At 33.7% G+C, this 19,247-nt stretch overlaps 1 protein-coding gene across 2 annotated transcripts in view; it reads left to right on the top strand.

Annotated features, from left to right (window-relative positions):
• LOC113513679 (fibroblast growth factor receptor homolog 1-like) overlaps positions 1-19,247 on the top strand; it is a 123,854-nt gene that overhangs the window by 46,570 nt on the left and 58,037 nt on the right. For both annotated transcript variants that reach the window (XM_052901999.1, XM_052902000.1), the window contains exon 2: positions 15,850-15,969. In XM_052901999.1, the coding sequence (XP_052757959.1) occupies positions 15,882-15,969 (88 nt within the window). In that variant the 5' untranslated portion in view covers positions 15,850-15,881. The remainder of the gene's footprint in view (positions 1-15,849; positions 15,970-19,247) is intronic.

The raw sequence follows: 19,247 nt of genomic DNA, 5'->3' as shown, positions 1-19,247 counted from the left end.
GCTATATTCCCAGAGTGAAGCTTAATGTATTGATATTCCGTCCATTGTCGGCTCATAATTCCGCTGAGGTGGGCCATACTGGATTACAATTTTGCAGAATGTACAGACGGACAGAAAACAGCAGCTGCGCGTGCTACGTTCACGTTACTCGCCAAGCCACTATCTCTAACACTTACTGGACTGGCTTCTTATACATCTTATACATTCTTATACATGATTCTTTAACAATTGTTTTCTTAATTTGTTTAATTTCCGACCGAATTCGTATTGAAATTTGTTTGTTTACAATAATTTATTATTAAACTCTGAGTTTTTGTTTGTCGAGTAGCGAAAATTATTTTACCTTCATTCATACTTTCAATACTTTAATATTTTTAATGAATGTATTTTATTTTTATCAAGTATTTATAATTGAAACACTAAGTATTATTTAAAGATTTAATATCGGGAAAGATCTATTCAAATTGTGTCAAAATTATGTTGAGTTGGTTTTTTTATATATATATGTATAATACATACATATATATATATATATATATATATATATATATATATATATATATATATATATATATATATATATATATATATATATATATATATAAACCGACTCAATATTTTTTTTAAAATTATACACAATTTTTTTTGTAGCAATACTGTCAACAATTGGAAAAAAATCCAGTGACGGTGGTAAGCTTGCTCCTTGTCATGTTAGTTGCCGTGTTTATTAATATATTGACATGTCAAGTGTCAAATTGTTCGCAATATAGACACTGATTATTCCATCTGAAAGTACATTTATAGGCATATTTTTATTTTAACTTGAAAGTTTTTGAATCTAATATATGTATTATCATTCCTGTAAAAGTAGCTCGCACTGTTGACCATACTCATTATATTTTTACACCATCTACCGGGATCGAACAAAGAGCGTGCCAACGCCGGTCAACTAAATACTTGCTCCAACTACTTGTACAGATATAAACGAGGCATAAAGTATACAAAAGTACAGAAATAGCCTACCGCATTCGAGATTTGACCGATCGCGTATAATGTTTACATTATATGTACCCGTATATTTGATAGTACTTGAACTTGCAAAATCATTTGATTTTTTTTATTTACATGTAACTATTTAAAGAAGACTTGTATTATAATTATTTATATTGTTTTTAGCCGTGTGGTCCCGGCGTAGAATATGCCACTCCTTTTCCCGTAGGTGTCGTAAGAGGCGGCTACCAAAGCTTAATGGTCGAGGGATGAGCAGCAGCGTCTCTCTTAAAACATCTCTAAAACCCAACTGGGGATGCCAACCCGCCTGCCAAGACTGACAAAACGCCGCTAATGGGGGAGACCTATGTTCAGCAGTGGACAGTTAAAGCTGATATGATGATTATCATTTACCTCCCCTTTGGGGTGGTTTTGCCAGTAATTGCTACGTTTATATATACAAATCAGAGGGAGACTTTGTAATATGTTAGTTTGGGTACCTCTGTCCCATTCGTGTGTTTACCATTAAACAGTAGTGTTTGTATGGCTGTGTTTCGGTTTGAAGGGTGGGATATGGCAGTAAAATTACAGGGTACAGAGGAATAACACTTTAGTTCTCAGAAATAGACGATAGTTACTTCTTTACATTAGGTCGTCAGTTTGTTTGCCGTATATATATATATATATATATATATATATATATATATATATATATATATATATATATATATATATATATATATATATATATATATATATATATATATATATATTCCTTCTGGAAACTATACAAATATCTCTATCCACCCTATTAGAGATTACACTAGATTAAGTATAAAAATAAATGTTTTTAGACAGATTTAATTGAAAAATTAAAAATGGACCGCTCTGTTTCTACCACTTGTAAACCTCTACTCAATGGGGGTACTAAAAATACACCCCATAACCTATGGGTACCTTTACAAGTTGCACTGCTTCCTTAAGTACACGTAACCCTTCATTGTGTGTATATTTTTAGATCGAACTTATTGAATACAGTTTAAATATGAAAACTTTGAAGCGGTTGAGCTTAAACCGTTTTCAAGAATGGATTTAATTCAGCTTGAAAGATTTTTCACAACAATTCAAAGCCTCAATCTGTACTATTATATAATTAATTATGATTTTTATTTATTAATTTAATATGTAGGTACTATGCATATTTATTCTTCTCATTTACCTATTTCCTTTACACATTTCCAATGTTCCCTTCCTTTTTTCCTCAATCCTTTCCTCCATACCGCAGGTGACGGAAACCACCAACAAATGCATTCGCGAAGAGGGTTGACGTCAGGCAGGCGACCGGTCGTAAAACTAAAAACCAAATCTTTTTGTAATATGGATAAAATCATATAACGCCGACCCCAAATGATTGGGATAAGGGTAGGAGGATGATGATATGTATATTTATTTATATATGTATTGTATGTGATTTATGTATGTATATTTTTTGTAAGTATATTATTCTATATGTCTGTATGTTTATTTATCATAAATTGTTGTTTTCTCTCAAAATATTTATTTCATTTACAATTTTTTTTTATTCTATGCACCGCCATTTGCTCTCTCTCTGTTTAGCGTAACGGTTGAATGGTAGAGAATGCCATCAGGCATTAAGTCCGCTCTGTACACATATTTTAATGTGTGCAAAAGTATAAATAAATAAATGTTATATAAAATAATTATATAATCAACTATATATATTATCAACAAAGGATAGAATAACGTTTTTCAAGGCACTTTCTTCCACGCACAACCATTCTTTGGAATCAACTTCCAGCAGCAGTATTTCCGAACCGATACGACATCATAACCTCCAAGAAAAGAGCATATTCCTTTTTAAAAGGCCGGCAGCACACCTGCAATGCCGTTAGTGTTGTGGGCGATCATGGTCGGCGGTAGTCACTTACCATCAGGTGAGCGGCACGCTCGTTTGCCCCCTGTGTTGTAAAAAAAAAAAACATAACACAATTATATAGTAAAACAAGGAGGAGATATTAAAGTAGCGCCAGTGATAGAAACGTTAAGCAACCGTTTGTCCTTGGGGGAGTTTTGTCAGTAGTTATCAGGCTGATTGGCAACTGCAGTTAGGCTTTGGAGATGTTTTAAGAGGGACACTGTTGCCCATTCCTCACTCTTCTTCAGTCGCCTATTACGACGCCTCACGGGAAAGGGGTGGCCTATTCTATGCTGGGACCACACGGCTATTTATATTATTTAAGCTGTAGTAATATTTCTTAATTAACATACCTACATTGTAAGTTGATTAAAAGCTTATTTTATCAAAATATTAAAGTTTTATATATATAAATATAAATATAAATATAGCCACCAATTTTTTTTTATGATGATAATGGATGACAGGGTGAGAATGAAAAAGCAGGTCAGTTAGCCCATCGTGATGAATACACCTGCGATTTAGCACGATGGTTTCAGGGGGAACCACGTGAAGGTTGATTTGACAGGGCATATTGCTAGCAAAGGAACTGATCGAACAATTTCTTTCCTCTGCCTCCCTTTACACTCATTTCTACCAACCTACCTAATAAAGAATTCGGCGTGAAGTATAGATATTATAAAACAAACTGTGTAAGCTAGTAAGCTACCGTTACTATATCCAAAATGGAATATCTTTCTTTTTGGAAGTTTTCTATCACGTTACCTCTATAAATCTAAGCGAAGTGACGTTTCCGGCCGCGCTGTGGACTGCGAAACTAGGTATAGAATTAATATTTGCATACTATTATTATTCATAATAATGCAGACTTAGTATTAAATAATATTAGCTAAGCCCACAACTTTGCCTGCGTGACCGGCATAAAAAGCAATATGTCTTTCTCCATACCAACTTTTTTTTATGCTACTTAGAATGGGAAACAAGCTGACGACCCATCTGATGGAAAGTGGTAACCATCGTCTTAAGAAGATGAACAGTACTATGGACATAACAGAGTATATTGTTTCACCCATGATATCTCCTAAGCGTTGCTATTCCTGAGGATTCAGGTGTTATTCCTCTGCACCCTGTAAATTCACTACCATATCCCACCCTTCAAACCGAAACATAGCCATGCAAACACACTGCTTCACGATTGAAACACGAATGGGACAGACGTGCCTGAGCAAACGACTTTTGTACAAAGTCCCCAAATACTATATGTATGCCAAATTGTATGATGATTGTTTGGAGACATTTAAATATGGGAGATTCATCCTTCACTGATGCCCCGACATTGTTACCATTGTTACCGACATAGGTAGGTACACCATTCCATCTCATCCAAAAAAATATGAGTGTACCTTGACAGCTTGACCTCCACATGTTTAGGTACCTCACGAGCAAGGGAGATTACCATTCCATTGTCTATCAATCATGAAATAACCCGTTGAGTAGGATTGTCAAAGATTCCTTAGTACAGTAAAGACTTCATCTCTTCCATATGGGGGGTTGCCAGTAACTGCCACGCTTGGTTAGTGGGTTGGCAATCGTAGATGGGCTTTTGAAGATTTTAAGAGGGACGCTGCTTCCTTGCTTTAAGCTTCCTTAGTCACCTCTTACAACACCTACGGGAAAGGGCAGGCCCATTCTATGCCGGGACCATAGGGCAAAGTAAAGACAATATGCTCGTATCGGGGGAAAGGGATTGTTAGTAATGGAGACTGAGATTCCCATTGCTAGCAATATACCCAACCATAGTCGACCTCCTCGCGGTTCTCTCTGGAAACTATCATGGTTAATTCCTGATGAATTCATCATGATGGGCTAACTGGCCTGTTTTCATTCTTATCTATCACCCTTCACTGGTGCTCCGCCAGCGTATCCCGTTAGCACAGGCTGGGTCACCATACCATTTTCACCCATCAAAAAAAAATGCTCGTATCTATATAATGTTAAAAATACACGTTGGTACGTTTGTACGATACTGTTGTGGCAACAGTTACCTGCTCTAATGGCTGTTATAAATAGAAACGGCCCAAACTTCACCAGTGCACCAGTACAGGGGATATACAATGTAATCCTTATTTTATTGGGATTTATGTGTTACTAGCTACGTCTTGCGGCGTGCCTCGCGTAAATTATGGTATTAAATACTATATTTGTTAATCCTAACTAATATTATGTGAAGGTTACATTGTTTGTTATCTTTTGGCGCTTTCACGGTTCAATAACTGTTATGAAGTATTTTTTATGCAACTTAGAATGGAAAACAAGCTGACGGCCCGCCTGATGGAAAGTGGTAATTGTCGCCTATAGACATGAGCAGTACCATGGACATAACATAGTATATTGTTTCGCCCACGATACTCCCCACATGTTGCTATTTCTGAGGACTCAAGTGTTATTTCTCTGTACTCTGTAAATTCACTGCCATATCCCACCCTTCAAACCGACACACAGCCATGCGAACATAATTTGGCATATACAGTCTTCTATTTGGGATTTATTAAATTAGTTATTCTCAAACAATTAATCCCCTATACGATGTCTTTATGTTTCTTCACATAGATTAAAAACATTATCTGTTCTTTGTGCGTATTGTCAGTCAAATCAGCTGTCAATCAAGCATGAATGACTTATCCAAATGTTCTTTATCTAATATTACATATAAGATACTTCTTATTTGGTTAATATTTTGGTTACATGGAGAGAATTTGCGGGTCACTGAAGGAAGTAACTGTTAGTAATGCAGATTTTAATCCCCTGATCTCCATAATAAAAAAAATGTTTTGTAAGTCAATAAACAGACTCATAAGTCGCTTACTTCTTACTCTAATGTAGCTACTTTTTTTTTAAATTATAATGTATGATGAAGTCAAATTTATATCTTTCTATCATAGAAAATTTAAAAGTTCAACCGCTAACAGGCGTTCGTTGTAGCGCGCGACGCGAGGCGGCGCTAGTGCAGCGAGAAAGGTGCGCGCACGCAGGAAGTTTACCCAGCACGTGCGCGCGCTTCCTCGCACAGGATGTTTTAAAATTCGAACGCGGTCCACAATGGCGGACGATCGTTTATCGCGAATTGCTGTCGTCATGCCGATTAGGAGTTGCAGGACTTGCTTTAGTATATACTGCAACTAAATAAACGGGAACTTCTATTTATATATATTATAATTTCTTAAAATAAAAAAAATAAAAATGACTCAGGTAAGTTAACATCAGATTTTTTTGGGTTTACGTTACCTAATTAAGTTCTTCACCAATTCTGAATCTAGTTTAACAATTTTTTTTGTAATCGGTACTGTTTACTACCGTATTATTCTTTTTGTAACGATTAAGCTGCCGTTATTATTTGCGGAGCATAAAAGTGGTTTTTGTATAAAAAACACACGTAAATCGGAGATTTATGTGTTGTTTTTTATCAATATAAACTCGGATGCTTTCAGTATAACTTATCTATTAACGAGACATCCTATTGTTCATCGACGTTTATGTGTCTATGTGAGTGTGTATTGTTAAAGTAACTATGTTTTGTACTTTTCAAATTTTCAACTTTTTAAATTATTAAAACTATATATATATATATATATATATATATATATATATATATATATATATATATATATATATATATATATATATATATATATATATATATATATATAGTAAACTAGTGATTTGCTCCGGCTATATACAGTTTTATTTTTTATGAGTATGAAATTGGAATTTAAAATATTTGTCATCTCATAACTCTATCAGTTGCAAACCGATTTGGAAAAATATTTACAGATGGGTTAGAAATTTTATCTAAATCGGTTTAGTTGTTTAGTTTTTAAACGAAAATATTCGATTTCTTTTTGTAGCACACCTTTAACTATTGCAACTTCATTTCCATATAAATTTAGATTTGTCACGTGTACACATTTACAAAACACGCACACTAGTGTAACCAATGTTTTGTTTGTGTTTGTTTGTACGTAGTACGTTATACTGAGTCTATGATTTAGAAGACACCTTATAACTAATAAATGCTTCTTAATTAATAAAATGGACCTGTCTATACGATGTTATAGAATATCTGAAGGTTTGCTCTGACCTTCCTTGTTTATATTTTCGGATTAAAGTTTTGACAGCTAATTTACATTGACGCAAATCATTTGTTTGTTGTCTCTGGTAATGCGACTGGCAGTGTGTAAACAAAACGCAATTCGCATTATGAACATTTGGAACAATCGATTAGTGCTAATTCCGTTTGCGGATCGCGTACGGTGAGTTAATGGAAAGGTATATTTGATCATTTAATGATAGAGGTTAATAAGTATGACTTGGACAATTTAACCTTTTTCTCCCATATTCCACCAAAATTCAAATATAGACTATAAATTAAATAATATTACATATTCTTATTTAATCGAATAATCGAACAGAGTCTACATTTATTTTAAAATATATTCACAATAAATATTCAGTAATGAATCGATTATTTTTTAATTTTTTACAACACAGGGGGCAAACGAGCATGCGGCTCACCTGATGGTAAGTGACTACCGCCGCCCATGGTCACCCACAATACTAGAGGCATTGCAGGTGTGCTACCGGCCTTTTAAAAAGGAATATGCTCTTGTCTTGAAGGTTATGTTGTTGTAATTTTAAATTATTCACAGTTCATTTGAATAAATTCCTCCACAAAATAATTAAAATTTTACTAAAATAATACTTAGAAATTACTTAAAGCCTCACAAAAATTTTGTATTAGAGCGTAATTGCGTGTTAAACATTTGGTTAACTTTGAAAATTTATATTAAGAAATAAGTTGAATAATTGAGGGATTTCAAAAAGAAAAATAAAATAAAACTATATTTTTGTCAATATATCCCTATAGTCATTCAGCATGGCAATGCGACAGACCGTCTAGATAACCTGATTGTATATTATAGTTTACCGTTTAGTTGTAACACATTTATATACTTTGCATGATACATCATTTCTTACGAATAAATATTACATTTAAAAGCTAATTTAAGTATACAATTAACTAATTTAAAAACCATAATTTATTCGTATAGGACATCTGTTATTACAAAACAGATAATAACATCTATCGGCAAAGTCAAAGTCCAAATAAGATCACCCTATGTTATCCCATAAAGCAGTGTTTACAAATATTCATATAAAAACCGCCGCGCCATCTGGTGTCGGCTCGAGACGGCGTTGTGTAATATTTGTTTTAGTAAAACATTATTTTGTTGTGAATAGTTTTAAACATAATGACAGTGATTATGCCGAGTGAGTTACGTGATTTATTTTATTCACTTGTGGACGTGTGCACTGATGAGTTGTTGCATTTACGAAGAACTAGCAATCCGGGCCTGGCTTCGCGCGTGTGAAAATAATATATAATGGACAGATAATGGCTGATATAATAATAATAATTTTTTTTTTAAATACAATAATCACACTAAACTTACAAGATGCACCACATCACACCACTACAGACACGCACACACACGTATAGAGCTATGAAGCATAAAAATAATATATATGTAGTAATATATATATGTATGCATACACACACACACGCATAAAAAGGGGTTGGGATCTCAGCTTTCTTTTTTCCAAAGGTTTTTGGGACGGGTTGTCTGAGAAAATCGGCAAATTAGCCGAGAATGAAGTAAATAATAATTTCTTTAATAAAGACAACCAGGGCCCACAAAATTTTAACAATATTAATTGAGACCAATTATGAATTATTAAATGAAATTTTAAATTAAATTTTTACATATAATGATGAAGAATTGACAAATATATTGCGTAATATACATACATATAAAAATATAATCGGATTTAGAATCTACCTTTTTATAACATTGGTTTAATTCCCAATTTAATAAATTTATTAGGAGTAAAAAAAAAATAATGCGAATACGCAGACTGTCAGGCTGATAGAAAGTGATAGCTATCACCTATAGACATGTTCAGCATCATAGACATTTTAAAGTACACTGTGTCGCCCATGGTATTCCTCGTGTACTGCAATTGTGATTTGAGGTGATTGGTTACCTTCGCAACCGACTTAAAAAAAGAAGTTCTCAATTCGGTTGAATTTGTTCTATGTTTGTCACGTCATAACTCTGTCAGTTGTAAACCGATTTGATAAATTCTTTTTAAATCTGAAAGGATAACAGATTGGTTCCATAGAAGTCTTGTCAAAATCGGTTCAGTAATTTAGTTTTAAAATCAAAATAACCGACTTCGCCACAATTGTATTTTGTATTTTGCTTTTTTTTGTGGAACACGATCTTTAATTATTTGTATTCGTAATGTAACGTTTTTTGCGTCAATTATTACTCAATTTCTATAATTTTATTAAATCTAAAAGCCTTTTTTTATACAACTTAGAATGGCAAACAAGCTGACGGTCCACCTGATGGAAAATGGTAACAGTCGCCATGGACATAACAGTATATTGATGGACATAACCCCCCATGCGTTGCCATTCCTGAGGACTCAGGTGTTATTCCTCTGTACCCTGTGAATTCACGCCATATCCCACCCTTCAAACCGAAACACAGCCATGCAAACACAACTGCTTCACGGTAGAAAAACAAATGGGACTGAGGTACCAAATCAATCGACTTTTGTACAGTCTCCCTCTGGCGAAGTCTCCCATGTTTATAACATATATCTTGTAAAATTTTAATAAATTTCTTTCGGAAAAGAAATTTCAATTTATCATTTAATTAATTTTCAAATTTGAACTCCGTTAATTATGTAAATTATGTTAATACTGGTAATAAGACACGGATATCCGCCGAGTCGTCCGGCCGTCCGGCCGTCCGGCAGTCTACTGACATAATAAATGTACAAATAATCAGCACACGCTTCCTTCATTACGTATTGTTATCTATTATTTTATATATTCTAAATGTCACAGCAAAATCTTTACTCTTTGGATGATGAATTAGGAGATAGTTTCACAAAAATGACTCCATTTACATTGGTGTTGATTCTGAGACGCTTATTGAAAGATAACTTAACTTTCACTTACTAAGGTGAACTTATCCTTAACTGATTCAATTTCCAAGATTCACAATATTTTTTTGTTAACCTAATAGCATAGAAAGTATAAAAAAGGAATTTAAATAGCCTACGCAATCAAGAGGAGTGCATTTCTAAAATTAAATAACTTTAAAGCTAGGTTAAGTTTTTTTTATACAACTTAGAATGGCAAACAAGCTGACGGCCCACCTGATGGAAAGCGGTAACCGTCGCCTATAGACATTAACAGTACCATGGACATAACAGAGTATACTGTTTCGCCCATGATACCCCCATGCGTTGCCATTCCTGAGGACTCAGGTGTTATTCCTCTGTACCCAGTAAATTCACGCCATATCCCACCCTTCAAACCGAAACACAGCCATGCAAACACAACTGCTTCACGGTTGAAATACGAATGGGACAGAGGTACCTAAGCAATCGACTTTTGTACAAAGTTCAACCCTCTGATTCACAATAAGTTCACAATATTACAGAACTAGTCCCTTTATTTATTTCTATTTATAACGTTGTGTTTATTTATAAAATATCACACATAATAAGGCACTCAATTGCATCGTAAATAAATCACCCCAAATAAACGTGTTGATAGTATTATTTTTAACCGAGGTTAGAATACAATAAAAAGTGATTTAACCCCCTAACGCTGGATGTATCCTTATTTAAACATCCCCAAGTTAACCCTTCACCGCTATGATATAGTAGTACAGGGCACGTGTTGTGCTCACCATTGAGATACGAGTATTAACATAAAACAGAACTTGGGTATTAAAAAACGTTACATCTGAAGCCCTTTTTACGTATGAATCTGTTCATATTTATGGCTGACCATAAAATTTTATACTGTTAACGTTTTCAATGAAAATAGTTCTTTTTATAGTTGACTGCTCTTGTGGTCAATACCTGAGGGTGAATGTTTACGATTAATGTAGATATAAATTGTGAATAGCATCTAGAATTAGGTAAGTGGACGATAATAGAGAGATAATTTATTGTATAAGTTACTGTAAAAGCCCGAATATTGATAAATCTTAAGTTAAACTAGTAAACCTTAGGATTTACCAATATGAGTTGGTGATTTTAAAAATGTTTTGTTTAAAAAATTCCTTAATAATAATAAAATTTATAAAAGTATGTAATTTACCAGAGGGAGACTTTGTACAAAAGTCGATTGCTTGAGTACCTCTGTCCCATTCGTGTTTCAACCGTGAAGCAGTTGTTTTTGCATGCCTGTGTTTCGGTTTGAAGGGTGGGATATGGCATGAATTTACTGAGTATAGAGGAATAACAACTGAGTCCTCAGGAATGGCAACGCAAGGGGGGTATCATGGGCGAAACAGTACACTCTGTTATGTTACTGCTTATGTCTATAGGTGACGGTTACCGCTTTCCATCAGGTGGGCCGTCAGCTTGTTTGCCATTCTATAGTAGTATAAAAAAATTAGTTATCATCTCTGGTATAAATATAGATATAATTTTGTATAAGTTTTACAGTAACAGACGTAATATATATAAACACGTTTAGATCAGAAAGGTGAGGTTATTTCCCATAAAATTATTTTCTTTCCTAAAAATCCTTACATTTGTCAACTCTTGTTGGTAAATCCTAAAATTTACTAGTTAAACATAAGATTTATTAATGTACGGGTTTTTACAGTAATATATTTATTAGGAAGACATTGGCATGACTTTTTCGAAATTAAATATCAAGAAATTAAAACAGACAAAAAATATCTGCAATGCCGTTGATGTTGCGGGTGACCATGGGCGGCGGTAGTCACTTACCATCAGGTGAGCCGTATGTTCGTTTGCCCCCTGTGTTGTAAAAAAAAAGACAAAAAATTGTGGTTAAAAAAAAAACCGACTTCAATTGTGGTAAAACCAGTTATTTTGATTGAAAAAACTAAACTACTGAAATTATTTTGATAAAATTTCTGTGAAACCAAACTGTAAGTATAACCTTTCAGATAAAAAAAAGTATCGAAATCGGTTTATAACTGACGGAGACTCACTAATAAATATAAAAAAAAAAATGCAACCGAGTAGAGAACTGTTATCTTTAAAATATTGCAAGTGAAGTTAAAATAGGCTTAAATAAATATACATAGAATATATATATGGACGAGGAAAATGGAAACGTCTTGAGGCCCTTCAGGATCTCGAGTGGACCTGGGATGGGTGGGCTCCCCTCATTCCCGTTAGTCCACTGTACAATATACTAGGGATGAAAAGGTATGATATGAGAGGAGGGATGAAAACAGATAATGTACTACACCACAAAGGGAAATATTACCTTACAACGAAGGCTTTCTAAAGCAACATACTTGCAACATAAAATTAAATACAGGAAATGCACTATCATCTATAAAAAGCATGATGTGTTCAATTAACATTTTATAAATATTATTATATCAAACGGGTACCTGCAGTGAACGTGGCGACCGAATGGAATATTTTTATACACCCCTTTTGGAACCGAACACGGTAGTGAATCAAACCGGAGTTATTTTATAACGTTGTTTATTTAATGTTTAATTTTATATGGTGCCAACGACCGGCGCAATGGAGGCGGTACACGAAAAAATTTATTTTTAAAAAGTGCACAAACTTGTATTTTTGGGGTTGGCTCGCTTTGATGATTAATTTAACAATCATAATATGTATTTAGTATATTTATATATTTTTTTTTATAAATTGTTTAATAAAATAAACATGAATATCATTGAAAAAGCGAAAATTTTACTTGACATAAGGGAAACGGACAGACACAGAAGGACAGAAGGGGGAAAATGTTGGGACACTTGATACGACACGACGAACTTATGAACATTATAATAGAAGGTAAGATAGAAGGAAGGAGGGGAAGAGGAAGACCGAGACATAGTTACATCAGGCAGATCGAGGAAGGTGTTGGTGTCGTGTCGTATCAAGAGGTGAAGAGACTCGCTGAAAATCGTAGTGAGTGGCAAGAGCACCACCGACAAGAGCGCAGCTCTTAAATAGGATAAATAGAAGGGAAACGATTAACTTTGTCCAAAGATTTTAAAACTAAATGCCAGCTAAAACACGAGTTAAAATTCATATTCATATAAAATCGTAATTTCTCCTTTCCGCTTGCCAAGCGTGGCAATTACTGGCAAAACTGCTTTATGGGGGAGGCCTATATTCAGCAGTGGGCAGTTAACAGCTGATATGATGATGATGATGAAGAAATTATTATTACAAGCATCGTACTTTGGAGGACATTTAAAGCCATCATTTGGTATGAGGAGAGGGAGACTGTACAAAAGTAGATTGCTTGGGTACCTCTGTCCTATTCGTGTTTCAACCGTGAACCTGGTGATGAAATTACAAGGTGCGGACGTGTTAACCTTAGTTTTTTTAAAGTACACTCTTTCAATTCTCAAGAATGTCAATGGTTGAATGAGAGATCCATGAGTATTACAGTGTATTTTGTGATATCCATATTAGTTCCAGTCTTTAGGTGATAGTGGTTATTTTCCATCTGGTGGGCCGTAAGCTTGTATACTATTCTATGCTGTATAAGAAAATCCATTTAATTTCTTTTTAAATTTCTGTGGAAATAGGTGATAGCGGGTTATGCGCAGGCGAAGCTGCGAAAGACAGCTACAAGTATCGATAATAAATGCATCATTGTGTGCATACGTTGCACTCACGATCATTTGTGAAGGCCAGTGTAAAACAGGTCGTAAACATTTCGCCCGCCGTAAAGGGAGCGCACTTGACGTTTATGTGTTTTCTCGCACCCTGTATATTCACCGGCCCGTATTACGTATTGAAATATTACCTATGCATTCAAGTAGAGTTATATTTGGAATGTAACAGATGTACGTGCACCTTAAACTTTTGCATAGTTACAAGATTTGTAATTTTTTAGCCAGTTTTCATGTTATAGTACTTACTACAGACTGAATAAATACTTTTTTTTTTTATTTAAAAGTTTCCTCTTGTCGGTGCAACTAATTCATGCATACTCTTCCAGCCAGTTCTATTCCGGGCCATATCTTTGAGTTTACTATACGACATGACATCTAGTGTTTATCTTTTCTATGTATTTATTACTGGAAGTGTTAGCGCAATTAACAAAATATTTCTTATCGATTAATCAGTGATTTAATTATTAATGTATTTACCTAACCTATGTTTTCAATTTTGTGTAATAACGACCGGTTAAACTTACGTGTAATTTAGTCAAGAAAGGTAGACTACTTTCGGGACCATTCGGGACCGTTAATCGTGAGCGGGTTTAACGCGAGCGTACGTCTCAAACCATTGATTGCAAGTTGTAAGCGTTTACGGCTATTTTTTTGTTTTTTTTTTCAATTGAAACAATTTTTGATGATTATTTTCTAATCGAAAAGGTTCTTTTCCATTTTAAAAGTAATTTTGTAATAAAAATTCGTTTTTTTTTTATAATCATAAAAATAGTTTAAATCGTGTATTTATGTAGCTGTATAAGTGTTGTGCACACTTATGTACATCAGTGGCCTACATTTTGTTATAATTTTGATTTGTTGCCTGCTTCTCGTGACAGGGTTACGTACGAGCCGGGCTGGATGAGTGTAGGCAGTTATCATTAGCGTAACGGCCCGGATTTATTTTATAACTGACGGAATTTATGTTGTGCTGCGACATTTGAATGGAGATAAAACAAGCGTAGTCAAATGTAATGTAAAATATTACTAAAAGCTTTTCCCTTTGATGTGTACGGCGACTAAAGTGCGCAATTTGCATTTGTCTTGCTAATATTACTTCCTTATTAAAAAAACATACATATACCTATACATATAAGGGGGAAAGGGATTGTTAGTAATGGAGATTGAAAATCCTATTGCTAGCAATATACCCAACCAGGTCGACCTCCTCGCGGTTCTCCCTGGAAACTATAATGGTTAATTTTTTTAATTCATCATGATGGGCTAACTGGCCTGTTTTCATTCTCATCTATCACCCTTCACTGGTGCTCCGCCAGCGTATCCCGTTAGCACAGGCGGGGTTACCATATCATTTTCACCCATCAAAAAAAAACCTATACATATATATTTAATACATTGATATACAAAAGACCCAAGATGCATAGATAATAAAAAGCGACATTAAAATAGATGTGAAGAGCGTATTTAACGAAATGCGAATTATGCTCTCATTTTTTATCTGTAACATTTTGTGCCGAAACTTTCTTACAAGTTTTTTTTTTAATATGAGGTCAATAAACTCCGATCATTGGGTTTATTTATAAATTGCTAGATCATGGAACAATATTATTCTATATTATAATTTCCCTAGAGTAATAAGCGTCTATAGACTACGGTAACTGTTTGCCATTTCTTTGCCACCATAGTTGTATTAAAAAAAAATGGATACGTTCTATTAAAAAAAAAAAAAAACAAAACAAATCGACTTCGATTGTGGCTAAACCAGTTATTTTGATTTAAAAACTAAAATACTGAATCGATTTTGATAAAACTTCTATAAATCGATCTGATTTATAAATATTTACTTTCCGAAAAAAAAAAGAATTATCCAAATCGGTTCATGTTCATGACTGACGGAGTTATGAGGTGACAAATATAAATAAATAGAAACGATTTGAGAACCTTATTCTTATTAAAGTCAGGTAACAAAGTAACATTCCCGTTTGCTTTTAGATCTTGAAAGATAATGCATATTTGTCTGATTTACGGAAGACATCAGCGCCCTCTGGCGACAGTTTTGTTAGCTGGTTGGTGACCACTGAGGAGCTATATTAAGATAATAATCAATAATATGTATTTGTTATTTACGTAATGTTATTGTTACAGTCGCTGATGGCTGTCCGAAGTTGAGTCGCAACATGTCGCCCGCCGTTCGACAGTTGTCGGTCGCCGTAGCGCTCGCTTTGTTTGCGGCCAGCCTATGCTCCGCTAGGGATGTCATCTTAGGTGAGTACAACTCTAAAATACACAGATAATATAATAATATATGAAGTCGGTTAAAAATATTTTTTTTTTATTATTATTATATGTATTAAATTACTATGTATTACTTCATATTAATTTATTATTCGTTGTTTGAATTCTATCTTTACAGTATTTATTCTTGTATTGATATTTTCCTATCATTGGGAGACTGTAAAGCTCACTTAGTCGATTGAATACATGAATAAATAAAAATTTATAGTTATTATAAATTAATTAATTTTGCAATATTTAAATACTATTGGAGCATTACATAACACTTAGAGCCACGTATTTTTGCATATTTTGCATATATGCATTATATGTTTGTAATTATTAAATATTACTGTTATACAAATAACTAGCGGCCTGGTACGTGCTTCGATACGTATAAAGTGAAATAATAAAAAAAAAAAATTAACATCAATATCGCTGACAGTTTGCTTTAATCGAAGCACGTCCAAACTGAAATGACCGCATGAATGACATAACAACATGCTTGTACTGTCAACACTGAAAAAGTTTCAATTTGACAGCACAATCCCCATCTTAAAAAAAGTTTGAATTTGACATAAAAATCCCCATTAACAAAATGATCAGCCATTTATTGAATTCATTTGTTACAAAAAATGTGATAAATGAAGAACCGCTCGAGCGATTTTGTGCAAACTTCACATAAACCGTCTACTAAATAGTCCGAACAAAGCCTAAACTTGGTTTGGATAGGTGAGCCCGTTCTTGAGTTATAAAATTACAACGAAAAGTGGCATTAGCTTTTATATAAGTATATAGAATAAATTACCGAATTCATTCTAATTCGATATCTTGCTATAAAATATCAAATACGTCTCCTCTCAACAACTGCATTGAATAAAAATTGTACGTCTCGAGTGTTCTATACACCAATTCACAGTAAACGCTGACACTAACAGAATACCATTACCAAAATCCATTGATCTCTCGACATTTGTCAAAATATAAGCGAAATAATGCGCTTTAGGGGCACACGTCGAGAATTTTAAACGCCCAATTTAATCTCAAAATCCTTATTATACATAAACAATAACGAAATTCGTCGGTACAATACGAAATTTGAAATTTTAATACGGTGGCAGCCCTGAATGTTAATGACGTGTCAAAATTGACAGCGGATTGTTTTACAGACTTAGGAAATTGTTCTCTTTGGCCGTTTGTTATTCATTGCCGATTGTGGTGCTACGTGTTGAATTAAATTAGGTATTTGTAATACATTGATTCTTATATATGTATTAATATTTATATATATTATATAATGTGTATGCACCAGAGGGACAAAAGTCGATTGCTTGGCTACCTCTGTCCCATTCGTGTTTCAACCGTAAAGCAGTTGTGTTTGCATGGCTGTGTTTCGATTTGAAGGGTGGGATATGGCGTGAATTTACTGGGTACAGAGGAATAACAACTGAGTCCTCAGGAATGGCAACGCATGGGGGGTATCATGGGCGAAACAGTATACTCTGTTATGTCCATGGTACCGCTCATGTCTATAGTTGACGGTTACCACTTTCCATCAGGTGGGCCGTCAGCTTGTTTGCCATCCTAAGTTGTATAAAAAAAAAACTATTACGTAAAATTGTATGAAAAAGTTGAGCCGCCTTTCTCGAAGCATTTGTATGGAGACACTCTATCTGTATATTCTTAGTTTTGAACCAATGAAATACATTTCTTCTAGTTGTCGTATTGAGAAAAAATATACATCATTTTAAGTTACATTTTACAGTTATGTGTAGTAAATTATGTGTAATAGAACAAGGAATCAGTCAAAGAGAAAATTCAAAAAAATATATTGTTTCGACTTCTAATGCTCACATTAAGCCCCTTAAGTAATATATTTTTTCTTAAATAACTCCTATAGAAATTATCTACTCGTAGTTACAATTTTATTCTATTCTATCTATATAATCATATAAAACAAAGTCGGTTTTTTTTATTTATTTTTTTTATTGGGGAAAATGGAATGGTTACCCCGCCCGCGCTATCGGTATGCACCGGCCCACCATGATGAATTAAACAAGAATAGATTTTCTTATTGGTTTCCAGGAGGAACCGCGTGGAGATCGACCTGAGAGGGTATATTTCTAGCAATGGGTCTGTTACTAACAATCCCTTTCCCCCCACAAAGTCGGGTTAGTTACACTAATTATAACTCAAGAACGGCTGTACCGATTTTGATGAACTTTAATTTGTTGGATTCGTCTTCGTTATCGGATAGCTAGTATACTATAAAATTTGAATACTTATTTACAGGTTTCGCTTAGTAACTAACCTAATGTTATTTTCGTATTTTTATGTGATAATAATTACTTAAAATATACTATATACTATATATATATATATATATATATATATATATATATATATATATATATATATATATATATATATATATATATATATATATATATATATATATATATATATATATATATGATAATAATACTTCAAAATGTCATATACTTTAGAGAATGCAAATAGATCAAGTATTATTTATATAAAAATAAAAAAAAAAATGTGTAATAGTGTTATTTTACAATAATTATAAATTCGAAAATTTTTCCACGTGTCTCACATCATCAAATTTATTCAATAACCATTAATTTATTTCAATTATATTACAATAAATATATTACAATCGCAGTTAAATATTCTTCTATTTATGTTATTCTTATGGTGTTGCATTCTAATTATGCAAGTAAGTGAATGGGCGGGGCATGGCGTCGCCACGCCTCTATCCCTACCCCTTCATCGAAACTATAGGTATTTCTGTTAATAGATACCGAATACAATCATTTTACATTAAACAAATTAACATCCCTAAAATTGATGTACCAGGATGCTATAAGTAGCCAGGACGTCACATTTAATAATACATAAAATCCAACCTAACTAGATCCCTTCTTAGTTCGCGCACTGCTAAAACTTAAATGGGGTGTACAGATCAAGTTAATGTGATCGTAAAAATAATTGTCTGAGCATCCGGCGGGCTTAATGAGAACCAAATGAGAGGGTTGAGGGCCAATCGATTTGTCCCCGTGAAGTAATAACGTTTTCCGCTTAGATTTTTATATCAAGTGTGAATTTGTGGTTTCGGTAATAAATTCATGTTTCTTAAATTAAAAAAAAAATACCCTCAACTTTAATAAAGAAATTTTGAAATTAACGTCGCCGGTGGTCGTTTCTTGAATACTGTATGCATTTTTTTATCTTATTTTGGTAATGAGATT

Source organism: Galleria mellonella, unplaced genomic scaffold (genome assembly GCF_026898425.1).
Source record: "Galleria mellonella isolate WM207_F2 unplaced genomic scaffold, CSIRO_AGI_GalMel_v1 utg855, whole genome shotgun sequence".
Taxonomy (NCBI): Eukaryota; Metazoa; Arthropoda; class Insecta; order Lepidoptera; family Pyralidae; genus Galleria; species Galleria mellonella.
Note: the sequence above shows the minus strand (reverse complement) of the source record. Positions and strands in the feature narration are given on the sequence as shown.